Source organism: Alosa pseudoharengus, unplaced genomic scaffold (assembly GCF_046254945.1).
Source record: "Alosa pseudoharengus isolate Yale_2024_CS ecotype anadromous, Long Island Sound unplaced genomic scaffold, YU_APseudo_1.1 YU_APseudo_1.1_scf_15, whole genome shotgun sequence".
In the NCBI taxonomy this organism is placed as follows: domain Eukaryota; kingdom Metazoa; phylum Chordata; class Actinopteri; order Clupeiformes; family Clupeidae; genus Alosa; species Alosa pseudoharengus.
Window position 1 is genome coordinate 28,447,879 of NW_027468620.1, and position 27,737 is coordinate 28,475,615.

Consider the following 27,737-nt stretch of genomic DNA (forward strand, 5'->3'; position numbering starts at 1 on the left):
GGGAAAATATTACAAAAAATGTAGGTGGAGATGTAGGCCTACAGACTGATGAATTCTTGAGATGCATTCATGTGGGTAGAATGCGATGACCTCACGTTCTCCCTCTGGTGGACACAAGAAATAGTGATTGGCCCTGGAAGTGCCACGGTGGCCTTACGGCGTTCGTTAGCAGAATAGTCCGTTTATCGTCCCTGAATGTGGAAAGTCATCGAGTTTAACGCTTTAGAAACAAGTGAAATATACGCCACTTATTTTTCTCTGAAGGTCACTATATGAAATCAACAATCTGGATCGCAGCGGCAACAACAGAAAGAAGATAGAGGAATTCTCTAAGTCTTCTCGTGAAAAATTGATTCAGTCTAAGAACAAAATGTTCTCCAAATTTACGTCTATTCTCCAACACGCAGTCGAGGCGGTGAGATTTATGTTTCCTTTTTAAGAATATAACGACTGGAAATAATCTGGGCAGCCTCGATGTAACTTGGCTAACAGCTGTAACGTTTGGTGGTGATGTGTGGCTAATTAGTTAGCTTGCAAGATAGCCCAAACAATTAGCCAACATTTCATGTTAACTGCCTTGGGGCAGTTATGGGTCGTAAATTAGTTTAAGTATAACACGTTGAAACTGGCCAATGCAGTCATATATACTTTATCCAAAGTATATTATGTTTGGAAGCAATATGCCTGTCCTGCTGGATGGCTAGTTAGCTTTACTGTCTTGCGTAATATCACTAGCTAACATTAGCTTGCTTGCTTTAGCTTTCATGTACCTAGCAATGTGCAGGCTACAGTCATTGCGAGTGTTTACCTAGCCTGTTGTGTTTTGATTGAGTAGCACTAGTTAAACTCACAAATAATTAAACAAGGACTGATTACGAATAACCACAGACGCAACATATGTTGACTTTTTGTATCTACTTATCATGTAACTCATAGTTTTTATCATGTAGTTACATATAACCGAGTCTATAATTGTTTAAGTTTTCAGATTGGCGTATTTGTTGACATCCATCCTTCACGTAACCATAGCTAGGTTTTAGCTAGTCAGAGCTATAGCTTCATTTTTACAAAGAGTGCGATCCAAAACACCTCACTTAGCTGTGTCAGTGTCTATCACCGTATGTCTAGAAGCATGCAAGCGAGGTTCATCGTTAATTGTTTGTTACCTAATATTATAAAGAAGGTTGTGTAAGGATGACAGCAAGCGCTAGCTGAGTTCAGGAATGTTAGCCAGCGATGTGTTGCCTAGCCTAAATACTAGCTTAGCAGTGGTAGTGTCTCAAGTAGCACCCGAAACCCACTTCCAGATGTTCCTTTGTTTTTCGTCTTTTCATCATTGTTCGAACTTAGCTTGTCACTGTAGAACTACTGTTAGGTATGCGTGTTAACGCTAAGACATGAGCACTGAAAAGTGTCAGACTGATTTAACAATAACATAGAAGGCTGTGATATTTTGCAGATCTTGATTGAGTGTGTTTAAGTTTGTCTGCGTGTTGATGATTGGGGTGCTGCTGAGGAACTGGAGTTGATAAACATTTGTTTCCTTGCAGCTTGCACCATCACTGCCTTTACAGGAGGATTTTGTCTATCATTGGAAGGCAATTACTCACTACTACATAGAGACTTCAGGTAACAAGGAACATTAAGTTGTGGGCTCCTACCATGAGTGGTTACAAAGTTAAAAATATTATTAATGTTAATAAGACATTAAACCTGTTTTGTTGAAAGTATTGCTGGTCAATGGTCCATGTATAATAACATGATTTGCAGGTACTTTTGTGATGTTTACATGCAAAGTGCTTGTGTGCTGTGAACTTTGAGTGGTGCATTGGGTATGGGCTAAGTCGGGAAGTTGAGAAAGAATGTGGTGGAAAGACCAATTTGTCAGTCTCCTCCACTGTGCTCTGTACAGCTTTATTCAAGTAGTCACTCTAAAGCCACATAGATTACTACCGAAAAGAATCTTAGTGGTTTTCTTAATGTTTACAGATGACAAAGCTCCAGTTACGGACACCAACATCCCCTCTCACCTGGAACAGATGCTGGACATTCTGATCCAGGAGGAAGGGGAACATGACTCTGGAGAGACGGGGCCTTGCATGGAGTATCTCCTCCACCACAAAATCCTTGAGACCCTCTACACCCTGGGCAAGGCTGATGTGAGAGCCTGTTTTGCTGTGTTTTTATGTTTAAGGCAGTCCTTGTATGGCTATTGTGAAAACCAAATTTCTATATTGTTACCACTGTTTGCACTGTATGTACTACATACCATTGACTGATTAGGGCTTGCGTTGTTTCCTCCAGTGCCCTCCAGGAATGAAGCAGCAGGTGTTGAGCTTCTACACCAAACTGCTGGGCAGGATCCGACAGCCCCTCTTGCCCCACATTAACGTGCACAGGCCTGTGCAGGTAGGGACAGTGAAGCACACACTCACATAGTGTACTCCGTAAATGGGTCAGCATGACTTGTCTTTTTCTGACATCAGTGCTCGTTTCAAAGTGACTTACTTTTTTCTCCTACTCTCTCTCATAGAAACTCATACGGCTATGTGGGGAGATATTAGCCGCACCTACTGAAAATGAAGAGATCCAGTTTCTTTGTATTGTCTGTGCAAAACTCAAACAGGACCCCTACCTGGTGAACTTTTTCCTGGAGGTATAGTTGTTTGTAGTCCTTCCTTGAGTTTGTATTGGTTTGCAGTGCAGCTTTAGGAAGAGTTTTGTTTCAATAGTACATCCTGTGCTGTTGAATGTGTATCTGCATTGCAGTGATGTGTTTGAGGACTTTGAACTCTAGATATCTCCTGCTGAATTGTTCTTACCAAAGTGCATTTGTGCTGACAGAATAAGGTCAAACGTGGAGACACGAAAGAGCCAGTGGCAGAGGGGGTGAGGGATGATCCGTCAGCCCCAGATACAGGCCAAATCCCCCCTGGAGCAACATCACCCAGCAGCCCAGAGCAGTCTGCAGCAACGCCAAGCAACTCTACCCCCAATAACAATAATTACAACCTGGTCAGCTCCCTACTCAACCTGACAAAGAGTCCGGTTAGTACTCCTCGTCTGCTCTGATACTAGAGACAATCATTAAGTTAATGGCATAGTGGTGGATGGTTCATGTTGTCCTTATTTGTTGTTTGCATAAGTATAAGTATATATACTCTTTTGATCCTGTGAGGGAAATTTGGTCTCTGCATTTATCCCAATCCGTGAATCAGTGAAACACACTCAGCACACACTGAGGTGAAGCACACACTAATCCCGGAGCAGTGAGCTGCCTGCAACAACAGCGGCGCTTGGGGAGCAGTGAGGGGTTAGGTGCCTTGCTCAAGGGCACTTCAGCCGTGCCTACTGGTCGGGGTTCGAACCAGCAACCCTCCGGTTACAGGTCCGAAGCGCTAACCAGTAGGCCACGGCTGCCCCAAAGTGACAAAGTGCTGAACATGCACAGACAATCTAATTTGACCCCAGTTTGTATCGGTGGAATTTGTGAGTTTATTTGTCCTGCATGGTTGTCCAACAGGACGGTCGGATTGTGGTGAAGGCCTGTGAGGGCCTCATGCTGCTGGTCAGCTTGCCGGAGCCGGCCGCAACCAAATGCCTGACCGAGAGCACGGAGCTCTGTGAGCTGCTGACTAGTCGGCTTGGCACTTTCTACCAGGCGCTGCCTCAATCCATGGACCCACTGGATATTGAGACGGTCGAGTCTGTCAACTGGGGGTAAGAGCTACGTTCAACTTTTGATCTTTTGGGCCCTGGCCGTGGCGCAACAGGCTGGGGCACCTGCAACGTACTCCGGCGACCCGGGCTCGATTCCAGCCCCGTGGTCCTTTCCAGATCCCACCCCGATTCTCTCTCCCACTCACTTCCTGTCATTCTCCACTATCCTATCTGATTAAAGGCATAAAAGGCCAAAAAAAAAAACTTTTGATCTTTTGAGTTTGGCTGACTGACTTATTTATTGATTTCCCATGTGTTTGACTGATTTGATCCACATGTTCTCCTGGTAGGTTGGATGTTTATAACCTGAAGGAGGATGCTGCTATCTTTGCTGGCAAACGTGCGCTCATCTCTTTTCTCTCTTGGCTGGACTTCTGTGACCAGCTCATCAAAGAGGCCCAGAAGGTAATGTATTCATCACTTCACCCAATGCTGTCAAATGAACAAAAATAACTATAAAAAATATTCTTGAAGAACATGCATAGTCACACTTCCTTTTATTCTGTCTGACAGTCTGCTGCGACTGTTTTAGCCAGAGCGGTGAGAGACAGATTTTTTGTGTCCATAATGGAGCCACAGCTTATGCAAACGTAAGTCCCCATAATGAGAATGCACCACTTTGTTTGTTTGTTTTGCTTTCTTGTTGTTTTTTGTCTTAGCCACTGATGCCATTTAAAGGTGCTCTAAGCGATGCCAAACATTTTATGTCACTTACTGCAAACATCACCTAACCAACCGCTAGCTGTCTGTGTCCTGAATACACTGTAAAAAAAACGCGATCTCTGTGGACAGCCCAGGCTCCAAAAACGGCAACAAAAACAACCTGGGCAAACCTAGCTCATAAAAACATAACAAACTGTTCCTGCAAATCACAGACGAGATGCGTGTTAGGAGAGTTTCAATTGCACGGGAGCAGCACGGGAGGGAGGGAGAGGAAGTAGTTCGAGCTAGCTCTCTGTTTTGTTTGAAAGTCAACAGAAGTGACGTTACCCAGCATCGCTTAGATCACCTTTAATTCTCCCTAAACCACAATGCAGTGCTCCTCTCCGGACTCTGACCTGTGGTGTTTGCTCTAACCCCGTCTCTCTGCCCCACAGCTCCGAGGTGGGCATCCTGACCTCCACCGCCCTGCTCAGCAGGATCATCCGGCAGGTGACCTCCGAGGCCCTGCTCCAGGAGACCGCCTTCTTCATCCTAGGCGAGGACACGGAGCCGGAGACGGCGGCGGGAATCTCCCAGGTCCCCCTGAGGCACAGACTCATTGAGCACTGCGACCACCTGTCAGACGAGGTTTGTGATCCAGCCACCACACCCCATAGATTACAGAGTGCCGCATGTGAGCGGCTCTCCTTCAATGAGAAGTCCTTCACCAGAAACAACCCACCTCACTCCTCCCACGGTTCTTCTCTCTCTCTCTCTCTCTGTGTGTGTGTGTGTGTGTGTGTGTGTGTGTGTGTGTGTGTGTGTGTGTGACTGTTGCCGTTGTGACTTGCAGATTAGCATCATGACCCTGCGGCTGTTCGAGCAACTGCTGCAGAAGCCCAGCCAGCACATCCTACTGAACCTGGTGCTGCGCAGCCTGGAGGAGCGGAACTACGCCGAGCTCAAGCCCCAGGAGGAGCGGGAGCCGCTGGAGAATGGACAGCCGCATGACTCTGTGTAAGACCGCCAGCTCCAGAGTTTAGCCTTTATCTTCACATTTAGCACTTTTAACAGATCAGCTTGAAATCCTTCACCTGTCAACAAGTTGTTGGCTTGTTTAATTTGTCTCATACATTGATGATGAATTCCAAAGTATAATAATGGCATACAACATAATATGGTATGGCATTGATTATTGCTGAGAATGACAAGAGTATTCCAATGAAAACTCATACAATGTAGTGAAAAATACATTCTTCCACCTCTAAAGGCCTATTCACACAAAGAACGATAACGATAACTGTAACTATAACCATAACGATGAAAGCGTTCACACTGAACAACGATAAACAAAGTCTCTCCTTGTGTTAATGAATGTGACGGTTAAAATTCGATGGGTTCTGATTGGCTGAAGCTTTTTATCGTTCTGAAATTCGATTTGAAAGTGATCCCCAACGATATCGTTCTTCATGTCGTTATTGTTATAGTTTATGTGTGAACGTCGTCATTCATATTAACGAGAACAATATTTATTTATAGCTATCGTTATCGTTCTTGGTGTGAATGGGCCTTAAGAATTACACAGCTGCAGTTATCAGTAATGTGTACATTTTCCTCTCTGCAGTGATCAGTAATGTGTACATTTTCCTCTCTGCAGTGATCAGTAATGTGTACATTTTCCTCTCTGCAGTGATCTCGAGGAAGACCCACTGTTCTCAGATCTCTCACCAGATAACAGACTCTCCAGTCCTGATTGGCTAAGCTGCTCACCACCTCAGCATTCTGACCATGTAAAGCCCGATGGGAAGACTGAGGTGCACAAGATAGTAAACAGGTAGAACATCTTTTTTTTTTTACCCGGCTGGTTCAGTTTTGAGTGGCTTGTTAGTTGAAATTGTTACATGACACTTCACACTGATTTGTGTCTTCCTGCTGTAGTTTTCTCTGTTTGGTCCCGGATGAGGCCAAATCCTCCAATCAGGTAGAAGGCACTGGCTATGACACCTACCTGAGGGACGCACACAGACAGGTGAGTCCCTGAGTCCTTTGTTAATTATCCCTTCATCTTTCTATCTGTCTGCCTGCCTATCTGCCTGCCTGTCTGCGGTGAATTTGATCCAGTTGGTTCTGTGTCTAACTGGCCTGTTGTCCACAGTTCCGGGACTACTGTGGAGTATGCCAACGCTGGGACTGGAGAGGACACCCCAAGCCCTTTGAGAAGTGCAACCTGGACAGCCCCTTCTTTGAGGGGCACTTCCTCAAGGTCCTCTTTGACAGGATGGGTCGTATCTTAGACCAGGTGCTGAATTTCATTTTGGTGACATAATTATGACGTGACATATAATAATAATAATAATAATAATAATAATCTTTATTTATATAGCACTTTTCAAAACAAAGTTACAAAGTGCTGTACAATATCAACATAAATGAAAATGCAAATAAGACATAATAATATAACAATCAAATAATATATACTAATTCAATTAGAACTTAACATAAATTTGAAAAAAGGAAAATAAACTTACACTGAAATAAAACTTACTGAAATAAAACTTGACACTGAAATAAAACTTAGGATACTGAAATAAAACAGATATTTCTTAAACTATGTGCAGGGAATTTGTGATCCATATCTGTTCTTGGCCCAGGAAGCTCTCAAATGACCCCCTACAGCTGCTGCTCAGTGTTTGATGGTCATGTCATGGATGTCTGAAACATCTTAAATGCCTCACTAATGTCTATCTGGGATCTCTCTTCCCTCTCCAGCCGTACGACGTGAACCTGCAGGTGACGTCGGTGCTGTCCAAGCTGGCTCTACTGCCCCACCCACACCTGCACGAGTACCTGCTGGACCCGTACATCAACCTGGCCCCCGGCTGCAGGTCCCTCTTCGCCGTCGTCGTCAGGGTGCGTCAGTGCTCAGAGCACACCCCTCCACTGAACCATGGGCTTTTCTCAATATGCGTTCTTTTCTATACTTGTGTTCTCACGAACTTGAAAATCGTTCTGAAACGTCATCAATCACCGCCGAAGTACTGTTCCAATTCACAAGTTCGCATTTATTCAAGAACGCATAACATTCCCGGAAGTGTTCTCGAATCGTTGGTTTTAGCAAGGATGCATCGGGTGGTGACTTGGTGGATTGAAGATTCCACAATGCATTACGTCAGCTCAGCCGTGACACTCACATAAGAGAAATGCCAGCATTGATACATAATAGGCCTACCTATCATAATTGCTGCTACAATCCGATCCATGTTTAGGCTATAAACGGTAGGCTACAGGCTTCACAACTAACGTTAATCATAACTGTCTCTCAAACTGCGAACTTCAAACGTTGTTCCCGCCATCGGCAAGTGAATATATTCTTATTAATATTTAATTAAAGAAAGAAGAAACAAACTTAAACAAGCTGGTGAATTATATATTTTATTGTAAATGTCAGAAATACTGGGTAGACCAATAGAGCAATAGACTCCCGAGCTGTTCCGAGAGAAGCTGCCGTTGGCAAGAACGCTGCTGTCTCAAACTGCAAATTGAGCGTCCTGTGTCCTCGCGTTCTCCAGAGTCTGGACTCACAATCTTAACTTTTCAAGTTCAAACTTTCAAGAACGGGAGACCGTTCTTTAGCGTACTTTGTATTGAGAAAAGCCCCATGTCTTTAGAGTCTGCTCATGCTCCAAATGCCTTTGAGTGAGACAGAGTGGCTAAACTTGTAGTGCCACCTTAAAAGGCAGAGTTGTGTCTCATGTGAAGTGGTTAGAATGCAGGTAATTGACAATTGACATTAATCTGAGTGATTAACATAACTGTCTGCATCAGGTGGTTGGGGACCTTATGCTGCGAATTCACCGCATCCCAGATTTCACGCCCAAGCTCTTACTGGTCAGGAAGAGATTACTGGGAATGGAACCTGAGGGATTGGCGTAAGTCTCAGTCTGTGTAGATGTAGAGAATATCCATTCTGTCCTAAACTTTCAGTTGCATGCGTTAACTATGGGTACTTGTAAAATTAACCAAACATGTTGTGGTAACTAGATGTGATACAACTACAGTAAGAACGGTAACATCAGTATAAGTGAATACATGTGCTTCTTTGTGTCTCCCTAGCATTGATCATGTGACTCTGCTAGAGGGGGTCATCGTGCTGGAGGAGTTCTGCAAGGAGCTGGCCGCCATCGCTTTTGTCAAGTTCCACGCGGCTGCCTCCACCTCGCCGTAACCCTGCCCAGGAGCAGCAGTGGCGCACGGGCATAGGGTCGGGGCGCCGGGGGCCCTTGGAGGACAAAACCTCTCGGAGGACAAAAACACAGGCCACCATCGGACACCACCTGTCCACAGACACCCATTGGACAACACCTGTCCACAGACACCCATAAGACACCACCTGTCCACACTCATCAACCCCTGGCCGGACCCCATCTCCACTCCCCCAGCTGGGAGAGGAGAGCTACTGAAGCGACACAATGCAGGAACTGTCCTGAGGTCCTCTGCACCAGGAGGTAAATGCCATTGGACTGTGGAATGGTGCAGAACCCAGAGTACTGTAGCTCTCTCTCTCTCTCTTTTAGCTCATTCATCACTCTAACCGTATGGTGTTCCTCAATAGTTGTTTATGCGTATGCTACTTAAGTTCTGTTCTGTTCTCTGCACCTACATCTGTGACGTTAATGAATGAGTTTTCAGTGTGACTGTGGCAGACGCAGGCATGGTTGTAAGAGTTATGCAGTTGCTGGCAGAGTTCCAGACAACCAAGGAACTTCCTGGTTTTGTTTACCATACCTATTAAGATACAAAAATATATTACTGAACAAATTAATATATTCATCAGGAAACAAAATACATTCAGCTGATTAGAAAGAAAAACAAGCCAAATAGAGGGGTTTGTGATTTTAATTAATGGTGAAGAGTTTTGGAAGACTTTTTATTGATGCTTTAGTAACTGAAACAGGCTTCTCTTTAGTACAATATCACACCAATTCAGCATTGTCCATATTTTAAGACTGTTGTGTTCTCAGACTCAAGGCTCTCCGAACTGTGCGCAGGCTGCCTAGATTTGCAGGATTTAGAGGACTCTCAGATATCTGACAGTGTTTTTAAACCATTGTATGGTTATTCCTTTACTCTGCTGCGTACATATTTATGTTGTGTGTGTGTGTGTGTGTGTGTGTGTGTGTGCCTTCAGCTTGCTATTTTTATAGCTCCATTGCAACTTTTTGTTTTCAAACACAGTTTATTTATAAGGTCTCAATAGACTGGAGTGGATGATTTTATGGAACTCGCCAATGCAGTACTAAAATCATAGACGTACTCCATTCGACGTTGTCACACTGATTATGGAATTCAGGCTAGCGCTTGGTCCCCTAGGAGTACACGCGTCTGTTCATAACATGTGGAACTACAACAGATAATGAAAGTGACTTGAACCCAGTGACACAAAACCATGCATAGATGCTATCACTGTGCACCAAAGGGGAAGTTTGCTGAGGCCTTTAGCGTAGTAAAAAATGTCTGTACGCATCTTGTCTTTGACCAGGTGTGAGAGAAATGACAGGAGTCAGACCCCTGACCAGTCCCTTTTTTGAATGTGAGTTTTTGCACATGCTATTGGCTCCTGTTAGTTTGCCTGACCACCCCAGCAAGTTCACTGGCACCAGCACGGGGATGTGGGGCACTGAGGAATGGCAGGATGGCGTGTCAGTGTCTCAGCCTGCTGGAGGACCTGATGGGAATGTGTCAAGCAGCACCCCTCTTCCTCTGGGTAGTGATTTTAAGAGCAATAGATTTGAACCCTTCTGTCCCTTCTTTTAACGTGTTAATTCTGCTCTTAGATTAGGCATGAAACCAGAGGTAGGTGAAACGTCAAGCATTATGAAGACTTTATATTCACTTCTGTGCCCCACAGTAAATTGGACTTTAGTTGATTGCTTCGATATCTGTTGTGAGGAGAAGGTGTGGACATAAGTGTGTATGAGAGTGTGTGTGCTAGTAAGTGAGCAACTCTGTAAGCATGGTCAGTGCTTAGTTACACTGGGTTGGAGACTCAGTCTTAAGGTCAGGTATTATATTAAGGCTTAAGTAAGCTTTGTTCTTTATGTTTTGTTTCTCTTGCTACCATGTGTCCTGCCTTATAACGTAACTGAGCACATCATGCTTGCATTTAAAGGCTAAAGAAATTGCACATCGTCATTCTGTTCATATGTTAAAAAATGTATAGTACTTTAGGTTTAATTGTATTTTCTTCATGAACCAAAAAGATGTACCATTTAAAGAGTGGCTGTCTGTTTTTGTGAGAAAAAAAAAACATCTTTTTTATTGATCATGCACATTTTATACCAATGGACTTCTCAGAGCATTCTTGACTTCTGTATATATATGTACAGTAGAAGTTGTGCTGTCTGGTGTAAATGCATGCACATCCACTTTTGGGTGAGTTTAGGTAAACAAAGCAGCACCTCTCCATCCATTAAAATACTGACATCTGCACTTTGTTTCTGAATGGCCACTGATGAGGAAATGACCAATGCCTTACTTCATATGCAGTGGAGCAGTGGAGTCTTAGAAGATCTTTTCAATGGAGACTGAGTTCTACAGAGTTTTACCCACATTCAATTGGATGTTCTATTCTGAAATTAGTTATGATTGATTTGTTAAGGACTTGGATGTCCTTTTCCCCTTCGTCATGTCAGCTTTGACCAGCCACTGTAAAACCTTGGAGATCTGGTTGGCAGTACACATAATGTTGACTTTTTGCCAGCTCTCCTTGATAGAGGACCTGTTTGTCTTCTTTTGGGTATCACTGCCATATTTGTCCTAATTTAAATAATGTATTTTTGTGTTGATAGCAAATAGATTGCATGTTCAACTCTTTTTACCTCCCAAATGTAGCAGGTTGTTGCTGTAAGTCCATCTCGGGCAGACATCAGTGGATCTGAAGAGGAGAGGGAATGCCAGACGTTCTCATTGCATAAGAAACACTGACTTTGCACCTTGTCTGCTGATATTTAATACACCTGTGAAATTAAGATCACCCTCCACTTTTGTGTATGTCTGCGAACATAAAAGAAAAATGGCTTTCTTAATCAGTTACCGTCCCATTAAAAAGACTGCTTTCTTCAAGGATTGGTGATGTCTTATTTTATTGCAGGGATGCAAACAGTGCACTTTTCATGCTTTTTACCAAATGGGATAGATTCATATATTGGGTATTTTGTACTGTACATAGATGGGGTATGTAACATTGGTTGGGCTGAAAATTACCCAAGGGCAAGCCATACACACCATTTCCAAAATTTCCTTCGGGATCTATAACGTGTTTATATATAGCAACCATGTGAAATAGCCTTTTTTCCCCCCATTCATACTCATTAATAATTAAATGAGCTATGCACTGATTGGTTAGTTTACAACTCAGGTCTGCTATTGTGCAGATAAGCAACAATGCCATTTCCAACAATGTAGTTGGTTACTTACATTACAGGAAGGGGGGGATATGTGTAGACAACTGCCATATTGCGATTACAAATGAACCCCATACATTCCTATGGAGGATTCTTTCAATCCTGTCTGAAAGTCGGCTAAAAGTGTCATATTGCATATTGAAGGAACCTTACTTAATGTATGCACATGTTACAGTAATGACAATGCTATGACTGTGTAGAAAAAAAATATTTTTTAATTTGATGAGGCAAAGCAGTGATAAAAAAATCCCCAGCAGTGTTTTCTTACCAATTTAAATGCTTAACTATTGTTTTCCTGAGACAAGAGGTTTAAAAAAGGAAACTAGAGCCTGATCATGCATCTCCTTAGCATTGGCCACTTTAATTACATCACAAGGCCCTCCCTTGTCCACCTCAACTACACTCAACGTACACCCCTTTTTTTATTATGATCTTTACCTTTTAACTATTCTTTGACTATATTGCCCTTCTATGCTTTTATTTGTTTTTATTGTTTGGTTTTGTTTATGTAAAGCACATTGAATGACCTCTGTGTATGAAATGCGCTATATAAATAAACTTGACTTGACTTTGACTCCACAACATCTTAACATAACATTCAAGCATCTGCTTATTTCTTTCAGTGTTTGTTCTTATTACAATGAGATCTGGCAATATCATTGGGATGTCCAAAGCTTTCCACAATGTTGACAGGCATACGCTTTTTAAGAGGAGTCCACATTGCTTACATTCAAATGTTCTACTTGGTTTTGAGTGTTGGGTAAGTATCCTGCAGTCAATATTTCTGTGGTGGTCAAGATGATCCATGTTTGATTTTCTGTTTTGTCGATTATTTTGCAGAAATGTTCTCCATTGTTGATTAAAGAAATGGATAACCGGTGACTATCAAATCTAGCACGTCTCAGATTTTAGTCTCACAGTTGAATCAAAGTGTTATCTGTGTTTGTCTGTGTAGAGCACACCATGGTTTCAGGCCCATCCTCTTCAACTTTGACCTGTTCAGACTTAATCCTCAGCTTTGGGCTTCTCTGACATAGTGCTGGAGATGAGTCTAGAGCAACTTCGTGAAACTCAGCTTTGATTCTGCCTGCCACTGATGGTTGGTCAACAGGTAGGTTCACTGAGTCAGCCACAGGGTGTCCAAGATCTTCTGTGTTATTGTTGCCTGATTTAGAAAAATAAGTTAATTGTTTTTGAGGATTTGATAAATCACATTCACTGTATGCAGATTATCTGTAAAATTACCAGACAATATATCAGAATATATTACTAGACAAAGCAGTTGAGGCTAGTAGGTATGAGGTACCTCAGAGAGAGAGATCAACTAAGAAATAAACTGTGCCTGTACCTGTGCCCACAATGTGCTGCACCAAGAGCTCGATGTTAGAGTTCAGACGGTCCACCGAGGAAGACAACCGGCCTATACTGTTAACAAACTCGTTGTGCGTTGCCTCAAGCTGATGGAGGAGCCGCCTCTTAATTCTGAGGTCCTCCAGTGCAGCATCTGGGAAGGGCCGCTTCATCAACTTGCTCCTCCGGCAGGCTCCCAAGGAACGGTTCAGTTGTTGACGGCAATTGTCTATCGTCTCCTCAGTCAGTGACTCTTCACCTGTTGCAGCGGAGCTGACGGTGGGTGTATCTGGCCTTGTGTTGCTAGTCTCGATCACCCCAGAGATGGTGTCTGTCCCTAGTGATTCTTCCCAAATGGCTTCACAAAGCTCAAAATACAGCAGGATCACTCGCCCATGGCCACTCTTTCGACCAGTCTTGACTGCCTGCCTATACTTGTTCCGTATGGCCTTTAATTTTGATGTTAATTGAGCTGTGAATACAAAAAACATGCCACAGTCAATATAGCATCTCATACAGACTAACATGCCTGACTATTCCACAATAACTAGTGCTGTGCAAGTTCAAAACATACTATTCCCGTAAAAAAACAGTAGCCCAATTACATGCCCGCAGGAAGCATAAAAATAGGATTAATGATTATTGAATATTGTTATATCAGATTGTAGCAAACGTGCAGTAAACAGAATTTAAGCATGACTGTATTTAACATTTTTTAAAGAGCAAAATGACATAGGTTAGGCCTAACAACTGTTTTGAGTTGCTTAGTCTAATTGAAAAACTTGATGATAGAGATGATGATGCATGGTCATATTAAATTTGCAACAGTGTGACTTTCCCACAAACAGTCTCTGGTATACCTGACTTCATACTTTGCCACTCTGTGTCCGGAGTGAACAGAGCAGAATGCCTTTCATGTGTGGCATTCTGAAACTGTTGGACTTGACGCTTGTTTCGATTCGGGATCGTGCAGTTGGAGTTTATTCAAAGTCCAGAGACACTCCAAAGTAGACTATTCAAAGTGTCAGTTTATGAAACACATTATTTTCTTTGTTTTGAATAGCCACTGCATACCCCGTGTTGGTTGGCATATTGCAAAATCCGCAGAATAATTTTATGCAATCAAACCGCATCCAGAGGTAGTCTTGTTGAGGTCAAACTTGATAATCATCCAAACATCTTAGTTAGTTTATTCTAAACAGCACTGGCTTAACAAACTTTGTGTCCTTGTACACTGATTCAGTGCTGCGCTATGCTGTGTGAGAGGGGGAGTGGCTACAGCGGCTAGAGTGGCAACAGATATATATTATGGTGTGGCAAAAGCCAATGTGTCCTTTTTTTAACGATTTAAACGATTTTCTTATCCAAACAGCGTAAAATTTAGCACTGCACTCGTACCTGTAGCAAGACACCTGCCAAGTTTGAAATCAGTCGTACAAAAGACATTCTATTAACACCAGAGACTTTCTCATAAGGAGACACAGCACCATAGAAATCCTCCATGTTAGCAACCACATTATTATTATTTTACTTATTTATTTTTATAATTTTTAGCCTTGTTTTAGTGATTTGGTGGGGAGATATTATATCATATAGATTTAAAACATATTTCTTCTATTGTAATTTTTATGTCAATATGACCTCATGCCTCCCCATTTAGTCAGGACCGAAACCTGAGAAATAGCCCTGAAAAAAATGTTGTAGGCATTCTTGAGGAAAAGTATGTGTTGTTTCTCTATGATTTTCTGTATGATCTGAATATATTCTGCTGTATGACAAGCTATACAAGTCACTGTTAAGTCATAAATAATAAAAAGAAAATGGCTGCCCAAAACCGTTTTTAATCAATGTATGAAGTCTATATCAAGAAAAAAACAAGCCAGAGGTGAATTGTACAGTAAAAATCTTAAGCTGATTAAAACAATACTTGCAAGCGCTGAAGACGTGCATCATTGATGTGTGGTTACAATAGTTGGGAGGCACACAACACCCCCCACATGCCACGTTGATGATGCAATTTTCGTCATGTGCCGCCTGCACAGAACACAGACGCAGGACTATACCAGACCTATTAGTGTCTAGGCTGTCTTAGACACATCTGATGTAGAGCTGCAGTTGTCCACATTGAGCACACTTGACATTACAGACTGAGACCAGGTATGATGCACATACTGGGCACCAGTCACATGCATGAAGCTGAAAGCACAGAGCAGGCTACCAATGCAGGTTATAAATGTGGCCAATGGGCGCAAAGCCCAGCTTGCACTTAAACAGATATGTTCAATAGAGATGCTCTTCCGGGATGCTGCAACACAACTAATAAGTGTTGGGGATACACCTGATGCCTTGTATTCTTAAGTGATAACCTCCACAAGTCAGTGTGAAAGCCTACTTTGACAGTGCATGGCTCTCTGTTTGAGCAGACAAATAGTTCTCACTATGCATTAAGGGGGGGGGGGGGGGTGCGTAACTATGCACATTTCATTCTGCGCGAATTCGCCCCTTCGCTTAAATCTGTCATTTACGTGCTATAGAGGGAGTTACGCATTTTGGGAGGAGCACCCCCAAAATCTGGGCGGGTCATTCCACGTCAATTCAACCAGGGCCCACGCACTTAGGTCTCAAAAAATTCTGAAAAAATACCAGGTGTACCTATGTTATCCAGGAGACACACTGTAAAATGACTTTTATGTAAGATCAATACTTTCCAAGATACAGCCAGTTTTACAGGGGAAGGGGGTGTCGATTTTGTTCAGCCTCTTTTTTTTGTCAAAGTTCACAAGCCCATAGCACAAGAACTAAACCATGTAGGGGGCTCAAATTTTGCATGCTGGTACATAAATAGGAATAGTGGGTAGCAAAATCGTCACATTTGGTGTGGATGATCCTGCATTGTCATAGCTGTCCCTCAAAGTTGATCAAAATGTTATTGGAGTTTTTGGCTGGGCTCTGTTTAGGCCTTCAGAAGACATATTTGTACTCAACATAGGCTCGTCATTTATTTCCCTTATTGAGATAAGTAGAAACTATTTTTTAGTCTGGTTCTATTTTAAATAAATCACACCTCTTTCATAAGGCTGCATTGATTTCGAACTTGCGCGCTGTGGGTATGACAGAGGGTGAATGGGAGAATACGCGTAACACAGAGGTGCGTAAAGTGTGTTTAAAAAAAAGCTTACGCACAAATGGGAGACCCCCCCCTCCCAAGTGTATAGCCACAGCTGCTCCTGTGGGACGATTGGGCTTGGACCATGAGGTCAACACTTAAAGTTGGTAGAAGAAAGGATTTAGATGCTGTAGCATGAAATCCCACAGGGGGGCACAAAGACTCCTGCTGGCATTCTTTGATGCCGTCATTTGCTGTAAAACACCCTTGGTCTGTCTTATGCATGAACTGGGTGGATGGCGTGTTTCATTATTTTCTATATCTGAATAAGAGAGCAATTGAGGATTACATTAATACACAGGATTAGATGTTAAAATCCCTTGTGCCAAATCATGGACTGCAGGCAAAGGCAATAATTGGTCAAAATGGGCTATGTGAGCTGCATGTAGGGGTCAACCGAGGGAAAACTGGGGTAGACAAAGCTACCATACTGTTTTTTCGGGGGGAGAGGGGGTGTCATGAGTAACGGTCACCATTGTAAAAGTGCAAATGCACAGAGCTTCACTCTGACCAGAGAGACATCCTGATCGATGACCGCCCTGTGCTTGTCTGATGTTGCCATTCAGAAGCAGGACGCATCAGCACCCTTGGAGAACCGCAAGTGTCATGTTGTTGCTTGTCCTTTAAGGGCTGACCGTGAGGACAAAGATGGGGGCTGAGGCTGGGGGGGCCACAGTCTGCTTAGAGACTGCCCTATGCCTGGGGAGCGTACTTGTGGACAGCTATGCAGGGAATGAGCTGTTGCATCCATCATAGCTGTTGCATCCATCATAGAGCTTAGTGTATTCATATTCAGAAGACATTAAAATATGATGTATAACAACTTTCTTAAAAATGCCTACAGGGTTACACATTTTTGTACTGCCCAAAGAGAGTTACCAAATTGGCCACTGAGTGGGTGGGGGTACAGATAACACACAAACACGTTCCTGTCATTAGGATAGTTATTCTCTCGTTTCAACAGACTCAAAAATACATTCACTAATCCTCTGGAACAATTAAACAATATAACCAAGAAAAGGCATAGCCTACCTTTAGTGATATCCTGCTTTTTGTGCGGGAACTCCTTTCTCATTGTAAGGCCAGCCTCATGTGTGGGGTAATTCTCAAGGAAACTTTGCAAAATGTCCCCGTATTTGCTGCAGGACAACTCCCATTTAATACCTTCTGCCGCCATAGTCACTTTGTACTCCAATGTTACTTTTAGTAATAATTCTACTTCATCATCAGTCCATGAAAGGAAAGTCGTAGCGTTTGTCTTCACCATCTCAACTCTTTCTCCAACAGTAGTAGTGAGTCGTCCTGTTGAACGGTTAGTGCATGCCCAGAATTGGTCATGTGACAGTTGCATGAATGGCCATGAGAACTGTGTGAATGTTTATGTGGATTGCATATCAACGGTCTAATGTGGACGGAAAACGTTTCTATTTCGAAATTGAAAACGTGGTCACTGAACAAAATTAGTTTCGAAACGCCCTACAACAATAAAGTAGGCTGATAGCTGAGCAGGAACACTGCAACACTGCAGCATATCAAATATAGCCAGCCTATTTCACATCTTCTTGTGTTTAAAATACAAGACAATCTAAGGTCCTCTTCGTCCACGGCTGCCTTGTTGCGTTTGGCAGGGTGCCTTGAATCTGTATTGGCCACATCGAAATCTTGATCGCAGTCATATGTCACAGGTTTATGAGCCAACGCAACTGAAGGTTGTTTTGTTTTGTTTTTGCTAAACGGATTTTTTTCCTCACGGATTTGTGTGCTCTATCGTTCACTCGCTTCCAGTAGGCACACGTTTCATGTTCAATCAGTCACAACAATGAAGTGTGGATCTTTCGAAATCAGCCCGCTATCTCCAATACCACGCCTCGCTTACTTGCCCGCGCTGCTGTTTGCGCCGTCTCGGCGTCCACCTTCATACCCCTCTCACAAAGGAACTGCTGTACCTATCAATAGGCGGCAAATATTTAACATCAACCATTTTGACAAACACATCAAGGATTGTACCTGCAAGTGTTCACGTGTAATGACCATGGACTGTGTAAAAATGGTAGCGACCCTGGGACTAGTTTGTTTTTGCAGCCGTGCATCAACACTTCTTGTTCTACGAGCTTAACAAACAGCATTTGGTGCATTAGGCTACTGCCACCTTCTGAACAGGAGTGTGGGTCTTACCTGATTCTGAATATATATTCTTTATAATGCTATGTTTGAATCAGACCATATTGCATCTGGTTCTATATTCTTCTACCCATAATAAAGCCAACCAGCATGTACACAGCCAAATCATCATTGATTATTTTGGTCTTTCAGTTTTAATTCTGGGATTGTATAGGCTATGCCTCTCCTACAACTTCTGTTTTAAACTGACGGAACGTCTTACGTTTTTTTGTAGCCTAAACTCTCCAGTGGGGTACGGTTTGGAGCCCACGAAGGGTCATGGTGGGAATTATGTTTTAGAGGTGGAAGTTTATTTTTAGAGATTCTTTAGCGTTTCTTTGCAATAATTCTGAGTTCCCTCGCAATACTTTTCACTTCGCGAGGGAATGCAACAAAATTGCAAAGGAATGCAAAACTATTGCGATGGGGCTTGAAGAAATCAATCCCAGCCTCAATAATACATGTCCCTTGGGGGTTCCGTGCAAGTAGGCCTACATACCTTTTCTCGTTTTTTTTTTTTACATGTCACCTCCCGGGATCCGTACGGCCTCTCCCCTGTATGTATTCTCTTGTGTTTGGCAAGATCTTTGGGATTCACAAAGCTTTTATCACAATGTTGACAAGCATAAGTCTCTGAATGGCTGAACCGATGTTCTGGTGTCCAGTCCTGGTGAAGTCCTTACCACACTGATCACATTTATAAGGCCTTTCTCCTGTATGCAGCCTCATATGCACAGCTAGACCATCAGCTTGTGAGAAGCTTTTCTTACAAACTGAACAACTGTGCGGCTTTTTACCTGTTTGAATGTATGTGTGGACAAGGAAATTACCTTTCCACCCTTTCCTTTTTCAGACTGTGAATAAAGCTTCCAATCTACAGTATCTCCAGCCTATTTGAGTTTAGAATAAGTCAATTAGGTTCTCTACGACACTCTGACAAAATAGGAGATGTCATCACACAATATCAAACTCTCTAGTACCGAACTTGTCCAAAAGTTTGTCGAAACCTATAACCTACACAGGCATATCCACTGAATGCCCCCTGACTTTGTATTTCAAAGACCACATAACATTACATGATTGCATCATGAGATTTTATTTTAAGAAGTTTTGTTCCCCTCAAAGAGAAGGCTGTTGCCTAAGTGACTTATTCCACACACAGGCCTACTGTAGGCTACCTCATATTCAATAGTGGATATACATTGAATGGAAAGAGATAGGTAGCCTAGGTTTACAAGTGATAATAGCTGTGGTTGTTTGGAGATAATGGGCCAGACAATCTTTTCATTTCACTTAGATAGCTCAATCAGTCAGAATGTCTTTGACAACCGCTATACATTCACACTTCTCAGTTTCAGCTAGTAAATGAAGGCAGAACCACACAAGTTCAACTTATTGTTAAACTTCCATATGGGCAAGATTGTGTGCACATTGACTCTTCAGTGTCGCATAATAAGCCACATTTAAGTAGACCATGGAGAATATTGTGCTTATGAAACATGTACTTTCAGTATTTTAGACTACTAGATATGGTTTCAGAAAATGACAATCTCCAAATCACTGATCCGCTATTTAAAGAAATAAATTTGTAGCCTAGAAATCTAGACGCGCCCCTAGCGGCAGCAAATGATGTGGGTCTGGTTCGCCAGGCTAATAAATTTGAAAAGTTGCTACACAATTATTTAAATTAATTAAGGAGAATGTTCTACTGAACATACATGTAGGCTGCTTCCTTCAGCATTGTTTCTTCTTGCAGTGAGACCTAATGTGCTTTTCCAAATGCCCTTTACTCTTGAAGACCTTAGCACAATTTGAACAAGTCAGTGATGCTTCACCTTCATGTTTTCTGAAAAAATGTTTTTGTAAGGTCTCTAGACGCCGGAAGGCCATCCCACATTTTGAACAGGGATACGGCCGCTCCCCTGTGTGCATCCTCTGGTGTTTGGCAAGATCATTGGCATGAACAAAACTCCGGTCACAGTAGCTGCAGGCATATGGCTTGATCCCTGCATGAATGAACTGATGTTCTCTTCGGTATCCACTTGTTGTGAAGGTCTTGTCACACTGGTCACATTTATATGGCCGTTGCCCTGTGTGGATCCTCATATGTACAGTCAGACTATCAGCCCGCGAGAAACTTTTTTGACAAACTGAACAGCTGTATGGCTTTTCACCTGTATGAAAGTATGTGTGGACTATGAACTGATCCTTTCTCCCAAAGCAAAGACCACATTGATCACATTTAAATATTTGTCTGGCCTTTACTCTTGCTTTGTATGCTTTCTTGCTCCTTTTGTGGCTAGTGTCTGACACACAAACTACTTTTTCACCACTCTCTGGTGGGACATCTTCCATTTTATCAATATCATTTTCAAACACATCAGCCTCTGATTTAAAAATCTCACACTTTAAGTCCATCAATGTGTCTTCAGTGTTTGAAGAAGGTGTAGAGCAGATAATGTTTCCAAGCCAGTCCTCTTCTAATTTGACCTCGGTAGATGTTACTTTCAACCCATCAAATTCAGTTTTTATACTGACTGGCTTTGATAGTTTGCTGCCCTGGCCAAAATCCACAAGCCCAGTTTTGTGAGAATGTTTCACTGATAGGATGGCAAAGTCAGCCATCTGTAGTCCAACACGTCGATGTGTGCTTGCCCCACAATTTTTTTTGATGTAGTCACTGGTAATAGGCTGGTATAAACCTGTAGGATGAGCAGAATAAACTGAATGTATAGCCACTGCAATATGCGCATGCAGTATTAATGGCTTCAGCACTGGTAGCCTACATTAGACCACACAAACTAGCCAAGTTTAAAGCATTACATGGCCTAGCCTATCTGTGCTCACAAAATATGGTTTGATGTCACAAATTAAACAATTTACATTAGGGTTCAAATTGTTTAGCCTACATGGTTAGGAGTGATGTTTTCCAAATGCCAAAAGATGTCTCAGGGACAACCACTGTCATTTTTCAAAGCTTTCAGTCTGACTTATCCATTCAAGGGTTTCAAAAAACTACACTGAACTATACTTGAATACTTTGGGAACTGTTGTTAATAAGCTGCATGACCATGTGTATTATGGTCTCTTGACGATAATTGAAGATGATTTCTTTCATTCATTGACATCTGTGTACACCAAACAAGAACAAACAAACAAATAATGTATTAGGCTATAATATAATATACTCCCTAGCCTACTTTCACTTGTGACCACAATGTTTAAGAACATTTTACATTAGGTCTAATTAAAATATCATGAAACCCGCAGTAGGCCTGGAAAATATGTAGGCTAGTTTCATTTCAGTTTTAGGCCCGAAACGTCAATCCAATTGTGTACTTATTTCTGTAAAACTAGTTATGTGGCTTCTAACAAACTTACCTCGTTATAGTGTTTTCTATTTCAAAACAGAGCACATCGGCCTTCGCGTTGACCTTGCTTAACTTCAATTCAATTGTTCGATTCGGAAGCGAGTCTGCTAGACTGAAATCAGAGACGGCCGATGCCAAAGTGACGCCAAAATGAGTGAGGGCAGAATCTTTGGTGAGGGTCCAAGGAAGGATCGCTCACTTTGGACAGAGGGTTGCCTTAACAATGGCTATTAAGCCTACTTCAGTGTAGACAGACACCTCCTCGCCTTTCTTGTCTCTCCGTAGATCCGCCTAATAGCCTCCTTAACATTGTGGCAAAGTCAGAAAATTTCAGCTCTGGTTCCAAGCTCACCAGGATTCAAATCCTATGTAGAAGTAGCTTCTCAAGTAGTATGATAAGTAGCTTTGTCCTCTTTGTTTAGGCTACCTATAGCCCGTTGAATTAATTTGCATACGGATAGCCTACTCGCACTTTGCTAGCCTGGCCCCACTCAACAACGGGTGCGTTCGTAAATTGCCTCTCCAAGCGCTCTTTTTAACAACGTTCAATTCGGAGCATCCAGAGTGTAACCAACTGGGAGTAGAACGCTCGTCTTTTTCGAACTTCTGAGCGTTATTCTATTTTCAGAGTGTCAGATTGATATTACAAACACACCCTTAGATGTTTCAGGGAGATCTAAGCCCCGTTTACACGTAGGAAAAACGCATATGTTTGCCTATTTTGCATTCACTGTGAGGATTCCAGACTCTTCACAGAAAGTTGAAGATTAAAGACAAAAGGCCAATCCACACCAGAGCCATGCTGAGGTGAGGTGTCCTGTGATGTTCAGCCAGTCGACATTCTAAAAAGAACACATTAACATTTAGGCCTACATCTCAACATTGAAATGCTTGAATTCTTACATTCTCACTCCGATTTGCTCATAAAAAAATGTCTGGTGATGCCACATGTGTGTGTAAAGGAATCTGGACTGGTTGGTTCATCGCATGGTTTGGACAAGGTATCATGCAAATCAAATAAATGTGAAGATACAGATGTCTGAAAATTGCATCAATGCAGAAAGATGTCAGCAGAATGTTTGTAAAAGATGAAACATAATTGAAAAAGCTTCTTTCATAATCATGTTAAAATCAAACACACATTCTGAGGCATATTTTTAGTCACTTGAGTTTATTCATAAAGATGGGGAGGTTTGCTTTAAAGGACAATTTTCTAAATATGTCATGAATGGAATGTTCTATATTTAAAAAGGAACACATTTGGTACAAGTTTGGTACACATTTCAGACTATACAAAGTGGTATGACCAAATGTATTCCCACACATACAGTATCCAAGGCTGTCCTGTACTGTATGACTGAGTCAAACTACTCCAAGGACCTGTGGTGTTAGAGGTGCTTGTAGTGGCACAATATTTTCTGCAGGTGGTGCACTGGTACTTTTTTACAGCTCCTCTGTTAAATCAGACTACAGTATAGCAGCGCATGATGATTGGTGTCTTTTTGGGGGATATTTGTGAAGCTAAATGCTTGAGACATCCATCATCTAACAATTTTTCAGATGTCCCTCCTTCTTTAGATCATCCTGTTGACATGCCTCAAACGCAATGGTATATTACTTACAAGTGGTTGTCAGAAAAACTTCAAACTAAAGTTGATTGAATTAAGGGGCAGTCACAATGACATGTTGCTAAACTAGAGATCAGTAGAGGTGTAAAAGCACAAAAAATCACTTCACTTCAGATTCCTTGAGATTTCAATTCAATGTCATACTTAGTGCCAGAACTTTTGTGGACATAATCACACCAGGTTCAACACAAAGGTACGTGGGCTGACATAGCTGATAGTATCACACTCCTCAAACAAGAATACTCACTTGCTCTCGAAACTCCACTTCCTCTCCTCAAACAAGAATACTCCCTTGCTCTCGAAACACCACTTCCTCTCCTCAAACAAGATTACTCCCTTGCTCTCAAAACACCATTTCCTCTCAGAATATTTCAGGTACTGTACAGCATGTGTTATCATCATAATACAATCAAGACCGTTGTAATCTCATAATGTGAACAAGGAAGAAAGTCTTCCCACCGTAGCAGATGGGGATGTAATGCAGACAGTTGTGATCAGTTGAGGTACCTGTCTAAGTGAATGACATCAAAGTTTAGTACTGGCACAGAGTTATTATCTGACTGGCCATGACATTAATGCCCCATTCCTTGAGGTTGAGTTAACCGGACATTTTGTGTTCTCATTCCTTAAAGTTGCCCATTTGTAAGGCTTGGATATAAACTCGTAAAAACGTATTTTTCAGATGCTCATGTCCTTCCTGCAGAGATATATGGAATGGAATGTCTGGAATGGGAATGTGAGAATTACCTAGCCCTTTGCATTGATTCATTTTCTGTTAACTCAAAGGTTTTTCCAATTATTTTTTGGCCAAATTGGCTATAGCACCACCAATGGCCTGTCAGCTTAGACCATTCTTGGCAGGCATGCACATTTATCTCATAGACAGTATGCAAGTTGACATTCAGGCTTTCTCTCTCCTCTGTGTTTGTACAAGCTAGTGAATTATACATAACAGTAGTTTGGTTAGTGCAGAATAAATCAGGATACACCAGTTTGATATGGAGTGGCTCTGGACATAAATAAATTAGATGCTTTAATGGAGCTTAGCCTAACAAAGACCTAAGTAGGTGTTGTTTTAGGAATCTAGAATGAGATAGAATGTCTAGACTTCAGATTTAGTGAAGCCATTTTAAAGTAAGTTTGATTCCCTAACCAGTGATAGGAACCTCGTCAAGACGAGTCAGTTCATTTTTATAGCACATTTAACGCAACAGGGTTGACCCAAAGTGCTTTACAAATAATAAAATACAATACAGTATGACTACATATAAAGACTTAACAAATTGATAATTGACTCACTTATGATGGATTTAAGAAATAAAACCATGGGAGGAGATCAGCGTTAAAAGTTGATGCAGTACTAAGGACTGAAGAGATCAGATACAGTATATTGTGGTGCTAATCCATTGAGGGCTTTGAAGACAAATAGTAATATTTTGTCTATTTGATATTCCACAGGTAACCAGTGAAGTTGAGTTCCAATTAGTAATCTGGCTGCTGCATTTTGAACCAGTTGTAGTCTTGCTAGAGTAGAGTGGGTCAAACCAAAATATAGGGAGTTACAGTAATTCATCCAGCTGATGAAGGCATGGATGGGTGTCTCCAGGTATCCTTATAAGATAGAAAGGCTTTTAATTGAGCTGAAGAAGTTACCCTTCACTACACTACAGTAACTTGTTTATTAAAATTCAAATACAATCCAAGAAAATGGCAAGATTTTTACTAAGAACTTTTAGGGTTAAGATGTTGCCATGCTGATCCTCAGAAACATTTTTTTTTTGTCAGTGAGTTCTGACTGCAGACAAAGTGTGATAACTAGAAAGAAGGACGAGAAGAAAGATTTTATATGGAAGAAGCATTGAATGGTCCAAATTATTGGCTCTGGGGAGGTATGTTCTATGTTATTTACATGATCCTTATTTTGATAAGGAGAGAGACATAGATAGGATCAGAGAGAAGAATGCATTATTATAAAGGGAAAACAGTGACTAACAGTCTTTCTGCAAATCGTGCTTTTTCCACTTTGTTTAGAAGCCATGGGTTCTGGAGCTGCTACACTTTGATGTGATGTTTCCCTTTCCTGCAGATGCATTTGATGTGAATTCACAGTTGTTTTGTCCTCATTAGTGAGCTGGAAAAGATAAGACAAGTGTGTGTGTGTGTGTGTGTGTGTGTGTGTGTGTGTGTGTACAAATGTACAATGATGTGGGCATATGTGTGCAGATGTGTTAATGCATTTCAGCTGTATGCACATTCATTACATTACATTACATTACATTACATTACATTTGGCTGACGCATTTTTAACCAAAGCGACTAACAACATGGTAACAGTTAAGTTTTAAAGCAATTCTCTCAACAATTTTAGGACAATTTAAAAACGGTAGAGTACAGTAAGAATAAGTGAATCAGTGAGTGCTGTTTTTAAACAGTTGAGTGTCAGTTCAAGACAGCTGGTAAGTGCTAGGATCAGCAAGACTTGTTGTAAGTGGTGCTATGAGAGGAGATGTTCTCTAAAGAGTTGGGTCTTCAGGAGGTTTTTGAAAATGGAGAGGAATGTCCCTGCCTTTGCAGGAACTGGCAGTGTGTTCCACTAATGACACCAAAGACGTAACAAATATACACCTGAATGTGCATACAGATTCACATACACAACTGCAACACCCAACACCAATTATGCTCCAGACACAAACAGAATTAACATCACGATAAATCTGCACTTTCACGGTGCATGTGTGCGTGCATGTGTGTGTATGTGTGTGTGTCCATGTGTGTGTGTGTGTGTGTGTGTGTGTGTATGTGTGTACGTGTGTGTACGTGTATGTGTGTGTGTCTTAAACTGAACCCCTGAGGGCCCTTCTCATATTCTGCTCAGGCCTCCCATCACCCAGTGAAAGCAGGCGGAGAGCAGGCTGGTTCTTTTATGGGCTTTAGGTCTGAAATATTCAGAAGGCTGTCTGATTTATGGGAGAACTGCTGCCTTACAACTTTGCCACACTCATGCCTGATCATCTATGACCAACAGCCAGAGTTATTAAGGGACCTGTGCTATTAGCTATGTCTAGCTCCACCATAAACTGGAAATAGCCTATAATCTGTCTGCCAACTTCCGCTCTTTCCCCTGTCATATGGCAAGACAAACTACTTCCACAAGACAAGACAGTAGAAGTAACTCACAAGAGAGAGTCCGGAGCAGTAACTGAGTTATAGTTACATGTTGGAAGACTGTACCCATAGGTTTCACTGCAGTGAATGACCTCTTGATTACATAATGAAGAGGTTGTGGGTTGAGGATTGTGGTGGTGTGGGGGGCAGGTGCTGCCTGCCAGGCTAATAATACACAGCACAGGACGAGGGGGTGATGACAGGGCATGATACCGCTCAAAGTACACTCAAACAATACGTTAATGCTTTCACCATGATAGCCTGTATGTTATGGTTCATTGTTCTGAATGGAATTAAAAGAGCAATGTATGACATCAAGACTATCAAGACTTAGTTTGTTGATAGGCATATTGTTTCAGTAAAATACAGGTGTCAATCTAACATTTCATTTAAATCTTCATCAAACCTAGTAGGCTAGAGAGTAATTTGTAAATCAAAACAATACATTTGCATTTTGGTGGTAAAACGTCCGGAGTCCTGTGAAGAATATATACCAAGTAGGCTACTTATAATGAAGAAGGTTAAAAGGTCCCTTTGGATAATTAAGAATTCTGTAAAGATTGATTTTATTGATTGATAAATCTCGAATTTCTACATCTGTTGCATATGTGTCTCTCTCAGTCTCTCTCTCTGCATTCCACCTGAGAGAGAGACAGAGAGAGAGGAAGAAGAAGCAGCAGAACAGCACGTTCAGGCAAAACTCCACATTTACTTTGAGCTTGACTGCATCCTCTCTCTTTGACTTACTGCTAACGCTTTGGGACTGCCGCTCAGATATATTTCAGTCGTTTGCTTTCCTCCAAGGCATCACTTTTCATCAAAGAAATATATTTGCTGGTAAGAGGAGACCTAAGTGTAGGATAGAATACCTGAGTGAAACCAATTGAAACAATGTTTGAGATTGCTCTGACACTAGCCAGGCTGGGTATACTCGGGCGGTGAAAAGGAATGTTCCCCGTGGTATCTGCACCGAAGTGATTATCGAGTCGGATTAAAAGTGGGAGAGCAGAGCTATACTGTCTTATTTGACAGTTGAACTGTTGTTTGGACTACATTCAGATTGCCCTAAAAT

At 41.9% G+C, this 27,737-nt stretch overlaps 2 protein-coding genes across 2 annotated transcripts; one reads left to right on the forward strand and one right to left on the reverse strand.

Moving 5' to 3' along the window:
- The first annotated feature begins 129 nt into the window (after positions 1–129).
- Positions 130–11,484, forward strand: fhip2a (FHF complex subunit HOOK interacting protein 2). Its single transcript, XM_076286170.1, has 17 exons — positions 130–415; positions 1,551–1,629; positions 1,990–2,159; positions 2,305–2,409; positions 2,534–2,656; positions 2,845–3,048; positions 3,524–3,720; positions 4,011–4,125; positions 4,234–4,310; positions 4,818–5,010; positions 5,216–5,379; positions 6,053–6,196; positions 6,301–6,391; positions 6,518–6,661; positions 7,132–7,272; positions 8,188–8,291; positions 8,476–11,484. The coding sequence occupies exons 1-17, from the start codon at positions 371–373 to the stop codon at positions 8,585–8,587; spliced, it is 2,208 nt and encodes a 735-aa protein (XP_076142285.1). The 5' UTR covers positions 130–370; the 3' UTR covers positions 8,588–11,484.
- Positions 11,485–11,573: 89 nt separating this feature from the next.
- Positions 11,574–18,429, reverse strand: LOC143124548 (uncharacterized). Its single transcript, XM_076286171.1, has 3 exons — positions 17,374–18,429; positions 13,174–13,647; positions 11,574–12,990 (listed from the first exon to the last, which is right to left on the reverse strand). The coding sequence occupies exons 1-3, from the start codon at positions 17,690–17,692 to the stop codon at positions 12,740–12,742; spliced, it is 1,044 nt and encodes a 347-aa protein (XP_076142286.1). The 5' UTR covers positions 17,693–18,429; the 3' UTR covers positions 11,574–12,739.
- Positions 18,430–27,737: the final 9,308 nt, after the last annotated feature.